General features: G+C 49.8%; 1 protein-coding gene across 3 annotated transcripts in view; it reads left to right on the top strand.

Moving 5' to 3' along the window:
• USH1C (USH1 protein network component harmonin) overlaps positions 1 to 5,564 on the top strand; it is a 44,416-nt gene extending 38,852 nt beyond the window's left edge. The window contains exons 24-28 of one of the 3 annotated variants that reach the window (XM_055317505.1): positions 1,205 to 1,311; positions 2,059 to 2,061; positions 2,647 to 2,702; positions 3,822 to 3,928; positions 5,094 to 5,564. In XM_055317505.1, coding sequence (XP_055173480.1) covers positions 1,205 to 1,311; positions 2,059 to 2,061; positions 2,647 to 2,702; positions 3,822 to 3,928; positions 5,094 to 5,305 — 485 coding nt within the window. In that variant the 3' untranslated portion in view covers positions 5,306 to 5,564. The other 2 variants (XM_055317506.1, XM_055317507.1) reach the window with 2 other exon arrangements.
• The last annotated feature ends 11,546 nt before the right edge of the window (positions 5,565 to 17,110 follow it).

The following is a 17,110-nucleotide window of genomic DNA, read 5'->3' on the forward strand; positions in this document are numbered from 1 at the left end:
AGGAAAAAGTGAGAGTCACCTCTCCACAGGCCCATGGGCCAGAAGAAACTGCTGTCTACAGTCTGGCCCCACACTGCTTTGGACAAACCAGCAGCTGGTGACATTTTCTCCAAGAGCACACGTGCTTTAAGCCACTGCCACACCATCTTCAGTAACACACGCTACGTTCCCGTGGCCTTCCTGCCGGCAAGACTTCTAGGTGATCTGTTTCAACGTAATGTAGAGAATGTGCTGTGGACACCAGAACTAAGAAAAAGTCCTTAAAAAGAACATTTTTAATAAGGTTCTGAAGTTGAAGATGTCTGAGAAACCAAGCACAATCTATGCACTTCTTGGAGAGCCACAATGCATGGTAGCATATTCAAGGCTCTGACAAGTCCTGCAGTAAGTAACTCTGCTTAGCTTGTAACTCGGCTTTTCCCGAATTTATTAGACCACAGGTCAGCTTATCCAGGAAGACCTTTAACATCATTCACTTATTCAAGAACTATATCGAATTCCTGTTTTGTGCTAGGTATTATGGTAAGTGCTGTGGGAATGGTGATCAACCAACGACAAGGTCCCTACTCTCATGGAGCTGAGAATCTGGTGGGAGGGACCATCCGTCGACAAATAGATGTAGGATTACAAATTGTGAAAATGCTCTGCAGGAAGAGACTGGCATGCTTTGAGGGAACAATAGGAAAGACGTCAAGATTGGACGCAGGTCAGAGCAGTTCCCTCCGAGGAGGAGACGTTTCACCTCAGCCCTACAAGGAAAGAAGAAAGAGACGGGGACAGTTGGCCCAGCTGGAACAGCATGTGAAGGCTCTGGGGTAGGAAAGAGCCTGATGCAGACAGGAACAGCTCACAGAACTAGCTCATGTTTCTGATAACCTCATGAGCCCCTCAGGTCTGCCTCCCTCCGTGATAGCAGAGGCCCATACAAAGGTTAGGGCGGCAATGCTTTGTCACTGGTGTCCTGATTCTACTGAGTCGGGGTGAGGGAGTGTGGACAGGGCGGGTAGGAAATGCCCTTGAGTAACCTGGTGGATTGTTTTCCCCTCATGCCTTCCGAGCCCATCTCAGAATCCAGGAGTCGAGCTCCTTCTGTAGCCCTACAGTGGCCTCCTGTCCAGCCTGCTCCCTGCCGCCTTTGCCAAGTCCTGGGCCAGGCACGCATCACATATGGCCCAGGTGACCAGCCAGCCTTATCTTTCTGCAGGTGGCATTGTGAAGGGGGATGAGGTCATGGCGATCAACGGCAAGATCGTGACGGACTACACCCTGGCTGAGGCTGAGGCCACCCTGCAGAAGGCCTGGAGTCAGGGGGTAAGAGCAAACCCCCTCCCGGCCTCCCTCCCCTGCTTGCCTCCCTGCCTTAAACCCTGGCCTCTGCAGCCAGGCCTTACAGTGAGGATGCCCCATCCCAGGGCAGGGATCCAGGGGCCAGGAAATTCTTAGGTGACATCCACATAACCCATCCAGCAAGTGGTCTCAATATGACACGATGGGATTCAGAAAAATAAATGTCAGTTCCTGACTTTGAGTCCAAAACGCAAGTGGCACAAATATAGACTCCAGAAGACCAGGTATGGCAACCCATGCAAGAAAAAAGACTTAAGGTCTTCTCTAAGTGCACACTGGTCAGGAATCAAAAATGCTGTGGCTACTAGAAAGCATTAATAGAACAAGTGCCCAAAATGGAGGAGGGTCTGGTGGTAGTCTGATCTGTGCTCATTAGTCACTTGGTTCAAGGCTACCACATAAGGTCTCCCAGGCTCTGCACTGCACAATCCGAGGGGATACCCTCCTATAGACTACAGTGTGGATGGTGCCCTCTCACGTTGTGCAATGCACAACCTGTGCAACTGTACGCAGGCAGCCGAGCCTGAGGTATTAAGTTCAGTGCCGAGGAAGCTGACCAGATGGGCCTGGGACCCACATGAAGGGATGTGGAGAAGAGAAGACTCACGGGTAACCTGATGACTGTCTTTGATTATCTGAAGGGCTGTATTAGGGTAGAGGGAGCAGAAGTGTTGTCTGTGTTTCTTGAGGGCAGAACTGGATTGGATGGAGGGAGTCCTGGGGTGAGCTTTCAGCTCAGTGTTAGAAGCTATTGCATGGGAGAGGGGCCCTATGATATTTCACATACTTTTTATTGGATACACCTAAGTCAAGGGTGGACAATGATGGATAAGCCAAGGATGGCAATGCTGCCATTGAGGGGATTCAAGTGTCAGGGTCAGAAAGCTAAGCCTGAAGTGCACCTAGAGAGCTTGTTACAAATACTATTTCCCAGGACCTACCCCAAATCTCCAGGAGCCAAGTCTGTGAGTCTAGAGTTTTAAGAAACCCCCCAGGTGATTCTGAGGTTGCTCCCTGGCCCTGGTCCACAGATCAGCGTTTGGGAACATAGTGTCCTTCAAGGGTCTGTAAATCTTGGCCTCTATGGTTGTGAAGCCCCAGAGACTGGAAGCTTCCCCAGACCATGGGTCTACACGGTGAGGCCCATCCCCACCAGAAGGACCTCCAGGCCCACCGGGGCCAACCACCCCCAGCCAGCTGATCCTGAGCCATGGTGCCCAGGAATGGGTACGGAGTGTCAAGGGAAGCCGTGCCACCAACCCCTGAGCGTGTTCCCGAGTCACAGGCTTCTTCCCACAGGACTGGATCGACCTTGTTGTTGCTGTCTGTCCCCCCAAGGAGTACGACGATGAGCTGTAAGTATCTGCAGCACGTGGCCCTCTGCTTCCTCTCTGTCCTCCCCCAGAATCTTGGCCACCTTCTCCCAGGCCGCCCTCAGCCCTCACCCAGCCTGAAGGATTGGTCCAAGCACACTGCTTCTCCTAGTAATCGATCCTAGGAGCTCCCAGGCCAGAGAAAGCCTAGAATGAAGTCACTGTGTCACAGCGTCAGCATCATCAGGGCCGCCTCCAGGACTGCCTTGTCCGAATTCTTCTGTATATATGGGAAACTGGGGCCCAGAGACAGTCAAGGTCCCCGACCAAGTAAACGATGACGTTGGGACAGACTCGGGAGCTCTGGTTCTCCACCGGGGATTTCATCCCTGCACCATCATCAGCCAGTTCAAACATTCCTGTGTCATGTACTGTCCGGTAGTGCAGTCTGTCGTGCTGCGTCCCTAAGCAGCCAGGACCACAGCTTTGGCCCCATCCTGCAGGGTCTCCAGGGAGCCCTGGGCTGGTGTCCACCCTGCTCTGTGATGCCCTCTGTCTGTCTCTCCGTCTGTTTCATTCTGGTCTCTCTCTCTGTATGGGTCTCTCTATCTCGTTGCCTCTCTCTCTCTCTCTCTCTCTGTCTCTCTCTCTCTCTCCCTCCCCTGTCTCTCTGTCCTTTCCCTCTCTCCCTCTCCTGCATCTTCCCCATCAATCTCTCTCTCCCGTCTGCCCTAATCTCCATCCATCTCCCTCTTCTGTCTTAACCTGCCCTTTTCTTGCTCTCTCGATTCCTGGCCTGAGTGGGTGCTCATCTGTCTTCGTTACCATATATCCATTTCTCTTCTCTCTCTCTTTCTCTCTGTTGCTCCCTCTGCCTCTCTGGTGTCTGGCCTCCATCCTCATCACCTTCCTGCCACCCACACCCTTATTCCTCACCCCCCACCCCCCTCGGCTTGCCCGTGCCCACCTGCTTCCTCTGCCCCTCAAGGACTGGGTTCTGGCACAGCTGGGAGAAATCAAGGTCTTGTAGGAGCTAATTCTGGACCCAGGGCCTAGGCAGGACCCGAGGCAGGGGGCAAGTGGAGGGAAAGGTCTGGCGGAGCTCTGCCTGGAAATAACCAAGCCCTGTTTTGTGTTTCCTGCTCTGCTCGGCGTATGTAGCTCTTCTCTTCCCTCTGCAGCCGAAAGCCCCCAGCCGGTCCGAAAGTTCCTTGAAGACCGTGCTCCCGTGCACAGACACGGCTTCCTCCTGCAGCTGGAGCCCAGCAGCCCCCCACGGTGAAGAGGCAGGCGGGCTGCAGGGCCCTGTCTGGCCATGCTGCATGGAGTGGCCGTCTGCTGCCCGTGCTGGCAGGTTCTTTGGACTGGTGTCTGGAAGGCTGCACAGGGCACCACCCTGAAAGTGCCATCCAGGCCTGCTGTGGGCCACCCTGGAATTTTGTCCTACTCAAATACCCTCCTGCTCAGGGAAGGCAAGCGGAGCCCAGTCTGTAGCATGCTCAGGACCTGGTGTCCTGACTCACCGCTGCTTTGAGACCTGCCACGGGTCCCATGCGGTACCCATATGAGCAGGACAGAGCATGAGTACCATGGTCTGCTGGGCGCAGACAGTGCCTCAAACCAGGCACGACGGGCTGAGTGAACCCAGGGGAGTACGGCCTGGATCTCCCCCCAGGGGTATCCTCAGCAAAATGTGCCTCCCTTCCCGGGGAGCACCCCCACTCTGGGAGCCCCTGCTCCACCAGGCCCCTGTGCTTGGGCAGAGCCAGGGCAATTAAGAGGCAATGGAGCCTGGTCCAAAGAACCAGGGCTGGCCTATCAGGGTTGTTCGTGTCGTGTTGTGACTTGTCATGGCCTGAGCCCTGCTTGGACCAAGCTGTCCTCTGTGTCCTCTGTGCCTTCTCTCTCCTTTGGCTCCAGCTCCCAGGACAGTGTCCTCTGGGGGACACTGTACAGCCCAGTTTGGGGATGTGTTTCCCACTCCGTGACAGGGCTATGCTCATGGACAGAGCTGGCGTGTGGCCATGAACCGGTGTTTGGCGTGCCCTGCGGCCCACAGCTGGCAGTATCTGGGGCAGACCCAAGCCTGAACTTGTTGATTTCTCTGGTACAAGTTTCTCAAAACGTTAGGGCCTCATGCTCCCGAGACACTTGACCTGCTATGCCATGGCTCCCGGCATGGCCTCTCAATGGCTCTATGTTTTCTGCCACTTGTCATTTGCTCCTTGGGAGGGACCCCAGACCCCCTGCCTCTGGTCCCCTCCTAACTCATCCCACGCATCCCTTCTGCCATCCCCGGCCTCTTGCGTGCTGTGGCTCTGGCTGTTGTGTGGCTGCTTGAGACCTGCTTCGTGCTTCCGGGGGGGTTCCCCTGGGCCGAGCGTGTACCCACAAAGCCTGCACGTGTCTGCTCTGTTTCCTCTTCCCCGCAGGACCTTCTTCTAAAGTTCAGAAGGAGAAACCAAATTCACCCCAAGAAGCTGGCGAGGCCTGGACCCACCCTTCTGAACACAAAGCCTGGAACCGGCCTTGAGAGATGCCAGCGTGCGGGTACCTGGAAACCTACAGCCAGCCCCCAAGGACTTCCGACTCCCATCGGCCCCCAAGTAGGGCTGCATGAGGAACACCGCGGGCCACCCCTCTGAAGGCCACCAGGGAGGGAGGAAGTAGGGCCCCTGGGATCCAGACAGTGACTTCTGTCTTCCACTCCTGTGAATTTGGTCTCTCCCAGCCCTGGGATCTCAAGCATTCAAGGGAATTCTCAAGAAATCAAGAGTTCTTCCATGAATTCTTATGGGACCTGACTCCCAGGTCTCTCTCACCCTCCCTCTCCTCTCGCTCCTGCTAATTGCTGCCACAAACCTTCCTCTGAACCCATTAACAAAATAAACTGCTTTCATTTCCAGCTTCCAGGAGTGAGTGTGGATTGGGGCAACAGATTCAAGACTGTCGAATAAAAAAACACAAGGTCGTGGCCCTTATCGAGAGTGGGAAACGGGACCCAGTGCTGGGATCCGGGTCTGACATGAAAGACATGATCAAATGGTCAGCAGCTGGGTTGGGGCAGAGGGCTGGGCAGCCGGAGATGTGCCGGGCTGGGCTTTGTGTCTCCTCAGAGAAGGATGGCAGGAAATGAAGCCATGGGACAGGGCTTTGCTCAGTTCCAGAAAGCACGGTTGAAGGCAGGAGGCCCAGAGGATTACCTCTAAGCATGGGATGCCCCAGATTCACTCACGGACAGCATGACCACAGCTGCTTCTCCTGAGTTCGCCAAGACAGGATGTGAGGAAGGAAGGGAGGGAGGGAGGTGCATGAAAATCCATCCAGTGGGACCTCATGGAAGGAGGCTAGGGCTTGAGGCAGGAAGGGTGGAACTCCAAGGGCTGGCGGCTGATAAGTCAAGGCCCTCCTGGTTACAGGACAGATGCTCTCAGGCAAGCTCCAGGGAGGAGAGGAGTCATCAGGGTAGGTGTCTCATGGAACTCCAAGACTGGGAGATGGCACCCCAGGTCTCCTAAGACTTGGAAGTGAGGATGGGTCATGTCCCAGCCAACATAGCTGCTGAGGCAGCTGGGACTGTGGGCGGCGAGTGCTGCTCAATGGGAGGGGCAGAGAGAAAGAAAGAGAAACTGCTGGACTTTTTGATCTCAGTGGAGACAAAGCCACAATGACCTTCTGCTAGCTGGCTCCCAGAGACAGCAGCCACACCGAGGAATTCTCCGTGTTTTCTTACCTAGCTCCTAACCTGGCTCTGGAGACAATTCCAAAATGAAGGTAAAAGGAGGGAGCTCCTATTTGTTGACACCTGCCACATGCTGGCACTGGGCTGGACACTGGTGTCTGCTGTTCCAAACTGATGACTGGAACTGGTGCACGCCCCTCCCCCCCGCAAGGAGCCTGGTGGGAACGGCCCCACCCCGATAGCACTGACTGTAAGCCAGGTGCTGTTCTAAGCGCTAAGCTCATCTACGCCCCTTAGCTCTACGAGGAAGGTGCCACTGTTACCAATTCCATTTTAAGAGAAGATTGAGGTACTAAGAGGTTAAGTGAACTTTGCTAGGTCACAAGTGGGGAAGTAGTGGAGCCAGCACTCAAAAGCCAGGTGCTGGGATGCCTGGGTGGCTTGGGGGTTGAGCGTCTGCCTTCAGCTTAGGGTGTGATCCTGGGGTCCTGGGATCGAGTCCCACGTCAGACTCCCTGCATGGAGCCTGCTTCTCCCTCTACCTGTGTCTCTGCCTCTCTTTGTGTCTCTCATGAATAAATAAATAAATAAATCTTAAAAAAAAAAAAGCCAGGTGCTCTGGCTCCAGGGCCCATCCCCTTCTCCACTATATGCCGTATGGGGCAGGGCAACCCTCACTGGAATGTCTCAAGTTCTAGATTGTTGGCAGAACAATTCTCCCACAACTGAAGAACAAATAGTGTTCTGCTGCTCAGTGACGGTTTCCTCCTCTTGTGACCTGCAAATACTGCTGTTGAAGCCTTCAGCTTGCTGATGCCTGGAATCTCACCATTTCAAATTCACCTCCAACTATTCTTAGTTATTGGCACCTGAGAGTGAATGCGTTTAGCCGTCCTTATCAAGACTGGATGAGTGACACAATAAAGAGGGCTTCGAGCCCTTGGTTGGAGCAGAAGGGCAGGAAGGTGCGCCCCTGGGCAATCAAGGAAATCAGTTCTCATGAATCATTGGAAAGTTGTTCCTGGGGCACCTGGGTGGCTCAGTGGTTGAGCATCTGCTTTTGGCTCATGTCATGAACCCGGGGTTCTGGGATCGAGGGTCACATCAGGTGCCCTGCAGGGAGCCTGCTTCTCCCTCTGCCTGTGTCTCTGCCTCTCTCTATGTGTCTCTCATGAATTAATAAATAAATAAAGTCTTTTTTTTTAAAAAAAAAAAAAAAAAAGGAAAGTTGTTCCTTGTTGAATCCAAAGTCCATAGGGAGACCTGTCTCCCCAGCAGACACTGGCATTAACCAGGTAAAAAGTGGGAAGGTCCAGAGAATGTGTAGGGAGGTGGGGGCCTAAAGCAGCTTCTGACCTTCTGTGGGGGCCATGAGGAGCCCTGCTGAAGCCAGAGTCCACTGAGGGGACTGGCCCAGACATGAGAATCTGCATCAGTGCCCAGACTAAAACCCATCCAGGCCAAGGGCTGCCCCTGTGCTGTCCATTCCGTTCCACATACACAGCCTTCATGGCTACTTCAATCCCGGGGCCCTAGCCAGCCAGCCAGCTACTAATAACTGATCAAATCTGGTCCACAAAGTGAACCCCGTTTGCCACCTTTGAATCTAACCCTTGTCATTGGGTATTTGGGAAAACAGACCAAGGAGGCAGTGACTTATCCAGGGACCCCTAAGTTGGTGGCAGAGCTTATTTCTATGCACTCTACAGTGGGAAGGAAAAAAAAAAAAAAACTAAAAAGGCTGGGAATTCAAGGATGCCTTTCAACTCTGAACTTTTGGCATTTTATCCATCTCATTGAAGTTGCTTCCCACAGTGAGTCCCTGGGGATGCTGAGCCGGCTTTGAGCCTCTCACCTCTGCATCTGGAAGTCAGAGTAAAACGGCCAAGTTTACAGCCCCTGTGCTTCCAAGACACCCGCTTTGGGCCTGTGCAGGGCTGGGAAGCTGGTTTTCACCCATTCCAGCCTAATTCCCCAGGCTGAGATTTGGATAAGAATCTGTTTCCAGAGCTAAAAGCCCTTTTCTCCCCCTTGTCCCTGGTATGACCCTTCCCAGCTCCCTGGGGCCCAGACTGGCCGTGCCTCTGTGAGAACCAGAGGGAGCAGGAGTGACGCTCTGGGAAAGGCAGGTGGGGCTGGCATAGGGAGAGGGCAGAGGGCCAGAGAGCCTGCCACAACTGTCCTCCTCGGACCTAGGGTCTGCAGCCCAGGGGCCTAACCACCAGCCTCGGGAGGAGTAAGATTGCTCCTAACATCTAGGTGTTTACTACAGGTCAAGCGCTGTGCTGAGCCCTAAGTGTGTAGTGACATTTAATCATTATAAGACGCTACTGGGGCGCCTGGGTGGCTCAGTCAGTTAAACATCCGACTCTTAATTTTGTCTCTGGCCACCAGATCGTGATCTCAGGGTTGTGAGACTGAGCCCCACGTTGGACTCCTCGCTGAGCACAGAGTCTGCTTAAGACTCTCCACCTCCCTCTGCCCCTCCTCTACTCGCACTCGCTGGTGCGTTCTCTCTCTCAAATAAATAAAAAAAAGACATTACTGGGGCACCTGGGTGGCTCAGTTGGTTAAGCGCTGCCTTCGGCTCAGGTCATGATCCGGGGTTCTGGGATCGAGTCCCACTTCGGGCTCCCTGTTCAGCGGGGAGCATGCTTCTCCCTCTCCTGCTCCCCCTGCTTGTGCTCTCAATCTCTCTCAAATAAATAAATAAAATCTTTTTTAAAGAGGAGAGAGAGAGAGAGAGAGAGAGAGACATTACTAAGAGGTAGACAATGATGTTATCTTCACTGAGGACACTGAGGCAGCAAGACTTAGACGACGTGCCTGAGGTTAAAAAGATATTAAATAGCAGAGCCAGGATGTGAGCTTGGCTCTGGAAGCCCATTTCACTAACCACCGTGCTATACCCCCTGAGGAGAGAGAAAGGACATACAGAATATGATTGCAGGAGCCTTAGGGAAAACTCCAGCCATAGAATCATTCCTCTGCCTCTGTCTCGTCCCTGCTTCACTGTGTCCCTCACAGTGCAGAGTGACCTAGCCAAACCTGGCTCCGCTTCAGACTCTTCACTGCTGTCCATGCTGTCCTTGGGACAGGCTCCAAACTCCTCTGTCCGGCAGTCAAAGTCCTACCGTACCCGACAATTTTTTCACTCTGGTCTTTTGCCAATTGCTTCTTTCACTGCAGCCACACTGAACTATGGTTTCCGGAGCTTCCGTGCTCTAGCACTTCTCTGTGTCTTTGCATGTTTTTCACTCAAGCATGTCCTCCTTGGGCCTGCATGAACCTCCATGCACCCTTCAAGGCTCAAGTTGACTGTAAAAGGGGAACACTGGGTCTGGCATGGAATGACAGCTCAGTCAGTGTGGGCTCCTGCCTCCTCTGGAGATGGGCCCTTTGGGTTGTAAGTGATGGAAATCCGATTCAAGATGACCGCTTAAATGAAAAATCCAGGAGTATTTGATGTCCTGCGTGGCTGGACCAAGGGTTAAAAGCAGGGACATCAGGAATCTGTTAGGCCATCTGTAATTGTCAGGAGTCTCCAGAGAAAGAGAGTGGAAGGGGAGGGTGATTTTTAGAGGAATTGGTGCATGCAATTGTGGGGCTTGGCAAGTCTAAAATCTACAGGTAGGCCAACAGGTTGGAGACCCAGGGAAGAGTTGATGATGCAGCTCAAGTTCCAAAGCAGTCTGAAGGCAGGATTCACTCTTCCTCGTGGAATATCAGTCTTTCTATGAAGGCCTTCCACTGATTGGGTGAGGCTTACCCATGTTATGGAGGATAATCTTCTTTATACAAAATCTACAAATTTAAATGTTAATTTCATCTAAAAAATTCCCATACAGCAACATCCAGACATATTGAACCAGATACCTGGGTGCTGTGTGGCCTAGCCAAGTTGACTCATAGAATTACCCATCATGGTGTGCCTGGGTGGCTCACTCCGTTAAGCATCTGCCTTTGGCTCAGGTCATGATCCCGAGTTCCAGGATTGAGCCCCACGAGGGGCTCCCTGCTCAGCAGGGAGCCTGCCTCTCCCTCTCCCTCTGCTTCTCCCCCTGCTCATTCTTCCTCTCAGTTTCTCTCACTCTCATATAAAGATAATCTTTTTTTTTTTAAATTACGCATCACACCATCTCCTGTCTATACCCTCCTCTAATTGGCTACATTCTCAGATGGGTTCCTTCCTTATGATGCCAAGATACTCTCCAGCATTCGGAATGTATTACACCCAACTTCAGTGTTGTACTATCCTAGCACACGCCTATCCTAATAGTCTCAGCTACATCCCGAGGTTTCCACTCTGGTTAGCTTGACTTGGTGGTAAGATCTCCCCTGATTGACTAGGCCTGGGTCACATGTCCACTCTGCACCCCAGGGACTGAGTGAAGAGAAAAAGTGCGATCCAAAAGGAATATTGGGGGACCTTTGGGTGGCTCAGTGGTTGAGCACCTTCCTTTGGCTCAGGTCGTGATCCTGGGATCCTGGGATGGAGTCCCACATTGGGCTCCCTGCATGGAGCCTGCTTCTCCCTCTGCTTGTGTCTGCCTCTCTCTCTCTCTCTCTCTCTCATGAATAAATAAATAAAATCTTTAAAAAGGTGGGGGGATATTCAGCTGCTGTTACAGAAGAAGGGGAAATAGATCCAGGCAGGCACAAAGTAGTATCCACTAAGGTCTCCCAAACTCCTTCTCTCCCTGTGATCTACTCTAGGAGGAAGGAGTGGTTCAAGAGGCCAGCAGAACCCTCACCAGCTCCTGGCTTCCAGTGCTGATTTCCCAGCCCCCACTTGGGGACAAGAAATGGGGAAAAGAAGGGTCTGCTGTGACCACAGAACTCCTGAAAGCCAAGAAACAGACTTTCACACTTGCTTCCCAAATGTCCTGAGAAGTGGGAACTGTGTTTTTTTTAGCTTTACCTCCCTTTCTTCAACTATAAAATGGATATAAATAGTACCTACTCTACAGAATGTTAAGAATCAAAAGGGGAGCACCTGTGGGGCTCAGCCGGTTAAGTGTCTGCCTTCAGCTCAGGTCATGATCCCGGGGTCCTAGGATCAAAGCCCTGCATTGGGCTCCCTGCTTGGCAGGGAGGCCGCTTCTCCATCTCCCTCTGCTTGCCGCTCTCCCTGCTTGTTCTCTCCAAATAAATAAATAAATAAATAAATAATCCTAAAAAAAAAAAAAAAAAAGAATAGAAAGGAATATAGATAAGATGCTTAGAAACAGTTTTTGGATTCCAAGTTAACATCAACTTTTTAAAAATCTGGCACAGGTGTGATAGACGAGTGGCTTGGGGGCCCATTTCACCTCTCAGAATGGGGCTTCCCAAAGGTGGGTTCCTTGTTCTTTACTCTGCTCCTGGGCCCCTCACACTTACAACTCTAGCAGCTGGGAGAGCTACCCCCCCCCCCCGCCCCAGGCATGTTAAATGTAGAAAATCCTCCATGCACCTTCCCTTTCTAAGGAAGCAGCACTTACTCTTCCTGCAGGCCACTGGCTGAGTGTGTGTATGTGTCTGTGTGTGCGCACACAGGATCATAGATCCTTCTTCTTTTTTTTTTTTTTTGTATCTTCTCTTTTTTATTTTATTCTTTAATTTTATTCATTTACTTGAGAGAGGCGGTGAGCAAAAGAGAATGAGCATGAGCAGGGAGGAGCACAGGGAGAAGGAGAAGCTGACTCCCCTCCAAGGAGGGAGCCATAGCAGAGAGAGAAGAGAGAGAGAGAGAGAGAGAGAGAGAGAGAGAGAGAGAACAAGAGCTAGGGAGAGGGGCAGAGGCAGAAGGAAGCGCGGCAGGCTCCCTGCTCAGGGGAGGGACGCTTGATCCAGGATCCCGAGATCATGACCTGAGCCCAAGGCAGACAGCCAATCAACTGAGCCATCCAGAGGCCCCTGTATCTTCTCTTTAAGATTCAGTTTCCTTGACTGTAAAATGAGCAGGTTAACTCAGATGATCTACTAGTTCTGCAAGTAGGTAAGGGTTTGTATCACCCTAGACCTTTGGAATATACACACCTAGGGAGATGGAGCTCTAGTCTTCTGGCACCTTAGGGGTTTAACCTAGGTACCTGGTCCTCCTGGGGAGATAAGAGAAGTTTTATTATCCTTTCTAAAAATTGTGGGAAAATACACATAACATACAATTTACCATTTTAGTCATTTTAAGTGTACGGTTCAGTTATCCAATACGTGCACATTATTGTGCAACTATTGCCACTATCCACTTCCAGAACTCTTCTTTTCTGGTAGACACGAATCTCTGTGCCCATTAAAAAACTCTCCATTCACTCCTCCCTCAGCCCTTGGCAACCACAATTCTACTTACTGTCTCTGTGAATTCAACTACTCTCGGTGCCTCACATTAGTGGAATCCTACAGTATATGCCTTTTATTTCACTTAGCATAATTTTCTCAAGGTTTACTCCTAGCGTGTGTCAGAACGTCCTTCCTTTTTAAGGCTGTACCTTACTCCATTGTGTGGATACACCACACTTTGCTTATCTGTTCACCTGTCCATGGGTGCTTGAGTTGCTTCCTCATTTGGCTCTTGTGAATAATGCTGCGATGAACAGGAGTGTACAAATATCTCTTTGAGACTATGTTTTCAATTATTCTGGACATATGCCCACAAGTGGAATCACTGGATACATCTTATTACCCTTTCGGATAAAAGCAATTATCTGGACAAATGGCTACGGATCTAATTCTCAGGGTTTTGAAGGGCAAAGCACTTCCAGGGAAAGTGAAACAAAAGTTCCCTACCTTTATCTCGTACACATTTGCGAGTGTTGGGAGGGTAGGGCATTTTACAAGAGCACTGAGAAATTGAAGGAATTGTGTTTCTCCCCAGTCCACACGCTGGTCACAGGTGGGCAGACAACAGAGCATCACTGGCAAGCAATGAAGGCAGTCACCTCAGAGGAAGCAGTTTAACCTCTCTCCCCATGTGCTGCAGAGCTGGCCACTCTGGCCACAGACTCTTCTTCTGTCAAGGACGATCCTGAGACCGGGGGAGTCAGCTTAGGCTCTACTGAGCTGGTTTCAAGCCCCATCATTCCCTTGACAGATACCATGGAGCAAAATTCTACCGATGTGGCCCCAAACCCTCAGCACAGTCCATCAGACACCAACCCAGCAGCCACCTCACGCTTACCATTGCTAACTCAGGGCTCACAGATGGATTTAGGGAGAGGTTATAAACCCCAGCATTTCATTCTCCTTTTGAAGAAGTGATCTGAAGCTTTTCTCAGATTTTCAAAAGTATCTCTGACCCAAAAGAGGTGAAATCCACTCTCATAAAAGGGTGACAATGAAAATAAAAAACAAAAAGCTTAAAAGCAAGCTGTTAGAAATTCCCAAAAGATTGAACAGTGAGCTCCTTTGGTGTCAGCCCTGTATTCACTACTGTATCTCCAAGCAATTGGTAGGGTGCCTAGCACACAGTTATGTGCCCAATAAAGATATACCAACAAATGAATGAAGAATCTGTCAAAGACAAAGAAAATGCACCTCAATGATGTAATGTAAGTTGATGAGAGAGTTGAATTTAATTTATAGACATCAGGGTTTCACTTAGCTGAGCAAGCACACAGCTGTTATATCCATGGGTAAACATTACCACTGATTGATTCGTTCGTTAATTCAGCCACTCATTTATTCATTGATCAAATATTTATTGAGACTGAGCACCTGCTCTGTGCTAGAACCACAGCTACATAAGACTCAGTCTCAGCTCTCAAGCAGTCCCCAGCCCAGTGGGGGAGACAACGGAGAATGAATCCTCACAGCACTGGGTGGTAAAACAATGACAGGATCCATACAAAAGACTCAAGGGAGGGACCTTTAAGTGGCCCAGCTTGGAGGAGGCTCAGGGAAGGCTTTACCAAGGAAAGAACATTTGAGCCCAGTGCTGAAAGCTGAGAAGCAGGTAGTCAGTGGGTGAGGGAGCCTGTTTTTAGCTTCCATTGCCTGGTGCTGGACACACACAACAGGTGCTCCCTAACTGTGGCTTGTCAAATGAAGAGTGGCCATCTGCAGGAGCAGAATCTATGTGGGGAGCTCCTTAGCTGACAATTCCAGAGCACTAACAATCCAGCCCCCATTATTTTCCATGAGTCTTCTCAATGTGCCCAGGGAGACTCACTGGTTCACTCACTGCATCTGGAAAGTCTTATTCCAGCCTCCCAACAATTATGCACAATTATGCACTGATATCCCTCCCCAGCCAGACAGTCTCCCTGCTTCTTCACCTGTATAGGCTGGGCCATCCCTCAAGACCACCTTAACCCCCAGAGCTTCCTGCAGTCTGCATCTCCAAGGTCAGTCACCTTTTTTTAAAAAAAAATAAATGTGTTTATCTTGTTTTCCCCAACCAGATTGTAAGCCCCTGAAGATAGGGGCAATCTGTTATTATTCTTTATCAGGAGACAATGTGGTAGAAAGCAATGATTCTCAAATGTTGCATACATCAGAATCACGTAGAAGACTGGCTAAAATAGATTTCTAAACTCTACTTCCAGAATTTTAGATTTAGTAGATTTCTTTCTAAGAAATTCCCAGGTGATGCTACTGGTCCGGGGACCATACTTTGAAAACCTTTGGTATCGGAACACACAAATTCAAGACCCAACTGAACCTGAATTTCAATCTAGGCTACACATCTCCCTGGCAGTGTGACCCAGGGCAAGTCCCTTAGCCTCTCTGAGCCTCAATTTCCCAAGGACACAGTAATACTCACTTTGCAGAGTTACAAGGGAACCCAGGGGGCACCCAATAGATATCTAATAAATGTCTATTAATTTATTGGTTAATTGCCTCAGTTACAGACCCAAGCATCCATTTTTCAGCCAGGTTATTTCTCCAAATTAGGGGAGCAAGCAACATTCTCCTCCTCAACCCTCTCCCATCAGGGGACTGACCAGCAGAAAAATTTGATTTGGTTTCTCCAGCTCCAATGGAAAAGGTGATGCTTCTCTCCAAACCACCAGGCTCAGGTTTTTTTAACAAAACCTCTCCAGGCTCTATCTATCCTTTGCCCAAGCCCCAGATCACTCACATCATTAGATGACTATCTTCTCAAGGGCACACTTGGCTATCCAAAAAGCTTAAAATTAAATATATTCACCAGTTTGAATTTTTAATGTGCTCATTTTAGCTAAAAATAGATTTTGACTACGTGGAGGCATGAGAGGAGTACTTCAGCAATGTTTCCTTCAAGCAGGTAAATGTTAGATGGTGGCTGTGAGTCTGTCTCTCTCATCCCCAACTCTTGGCCAGGTCATTCACTGCCCAAGCACCAGAGAGAAGGGTCTTCCCCCTCCCTGATGGAATCACAGTGGCAAGCATGCCCCACACTACTTCCATTTGTGTGCTGCATCTCACCTGTGCACAAGGAAGTCAGCCATATGCATTAAATACAGGCACATGCTCAAGCGGCCAAGTCGAAATAGGGACCGTGGACTTGCTCTGCAGACACCACTGCCATAGTCCCCATGCAGCCGCCCTGCACCCCTTTCCAACTAGATCACTTCTGACACCTTTTTATTGCCCTCCTTCTTTACCCAACCCCTACTCCCACCTCACCCACTTCCCAGCAGAATGCTCCAAGTAGGAGCTGGGTTCTGCTATCTAATTTGCTGGGGGTCCTTGGGCAAGTGAGTTTCCTCTATTCTCACCTGTGTATTGAGAAAGTGACCACCTGCCTTAAAGAAGATGACAAGCCAGATAATGCAATAAAGAGTTTGGCACTCCGTTCTGGCCCAGTTACATTTTAGGTAGGAACTCAATCCATTATTAAAAATCAGTAAGTGTTGCAGAATTACTTACAGTAGCCAAGGCATGGAAACAACCTAAGTGTCCACCAAAGTATGAATGGATAGAGAAAATGTGTATATACATAATGGTATAACATTTGGGCATAAAAAAGAGGAAATCCTGCCCTTTGTGACAACCTGGATGAAACTTGAGGCCATCATGCTAAATTGTATAAGTCAGAGAAAGACAAGTACTGTATGATCTCACTTACCTTTGGAATTTAATTTTTTATTTTATTATTATGATAGTCACAGAGAGAGAGAGAGGCAGAGACACAGGCAGAGGGAGAAGCAGGCTCCATGCACTGGGAGCTCGACGTGGGATTCGATCCCGGGTCTCCAGGATCGCGCCCTGGGCCAAAGGCTGGCGCCAAACCGCTGCGATCCCCTACCTTGGGATCCCCTTACCTTTGGAATAAAAAAAAAAAAAAGGAACTCATAGAAACAGAGAACACATTGGTGGTCACCAGAAGTAGGAGGTGGGAGGTGAGGGGTGAGGGGAGTGGGCGAAGGTGGTCAAAAGGTACAAACTGCCAGTTATGAGAAAAATTAGTTTGGGGGATGTAATGTATAGCACAATGACTGTAGTTAACAGTACTGTGTCATATATTTGAAAGTTGCTGAGAGGGTAGGTCCTAAAAATTCTCATCACAAGGGAAAAAAATATAAGTATATGAAGTAATGGATATTAATTGAACTTATTAAGGTAATCATTTATATATATATGCCTATATATATACACACACACCTATATACCTATATATACACAATGCTTATATACATATAACTTATATATACACACAATCAACATATATATATATAATCCTGCACTTTGTGACTATATATATACACACATAACCATTATATATTATATATAATCATTATGTTGCAAATTAACTGTATATAATACTGTGTCAATTATACCTCAATAAAACCAGGTTGGGGAGGGC

The sequence above is a fragment of the Nyctereutes procyonoides genome, unplaced genomic scaffold (assembly GCF_905146905.1).
Source record: "Nyctereutes procyonoides isolate TBG_1078 unplaced genomic scaffold, NYPRO_anot_genome, whole genome shotgun sequence".
Taxonomy (NCBI): Eukaryota; Metazoa; Chordata; class Mammalia; order Carnivora; family Canidae; genus Nyctereutes; species Nyctereutes procyonoides.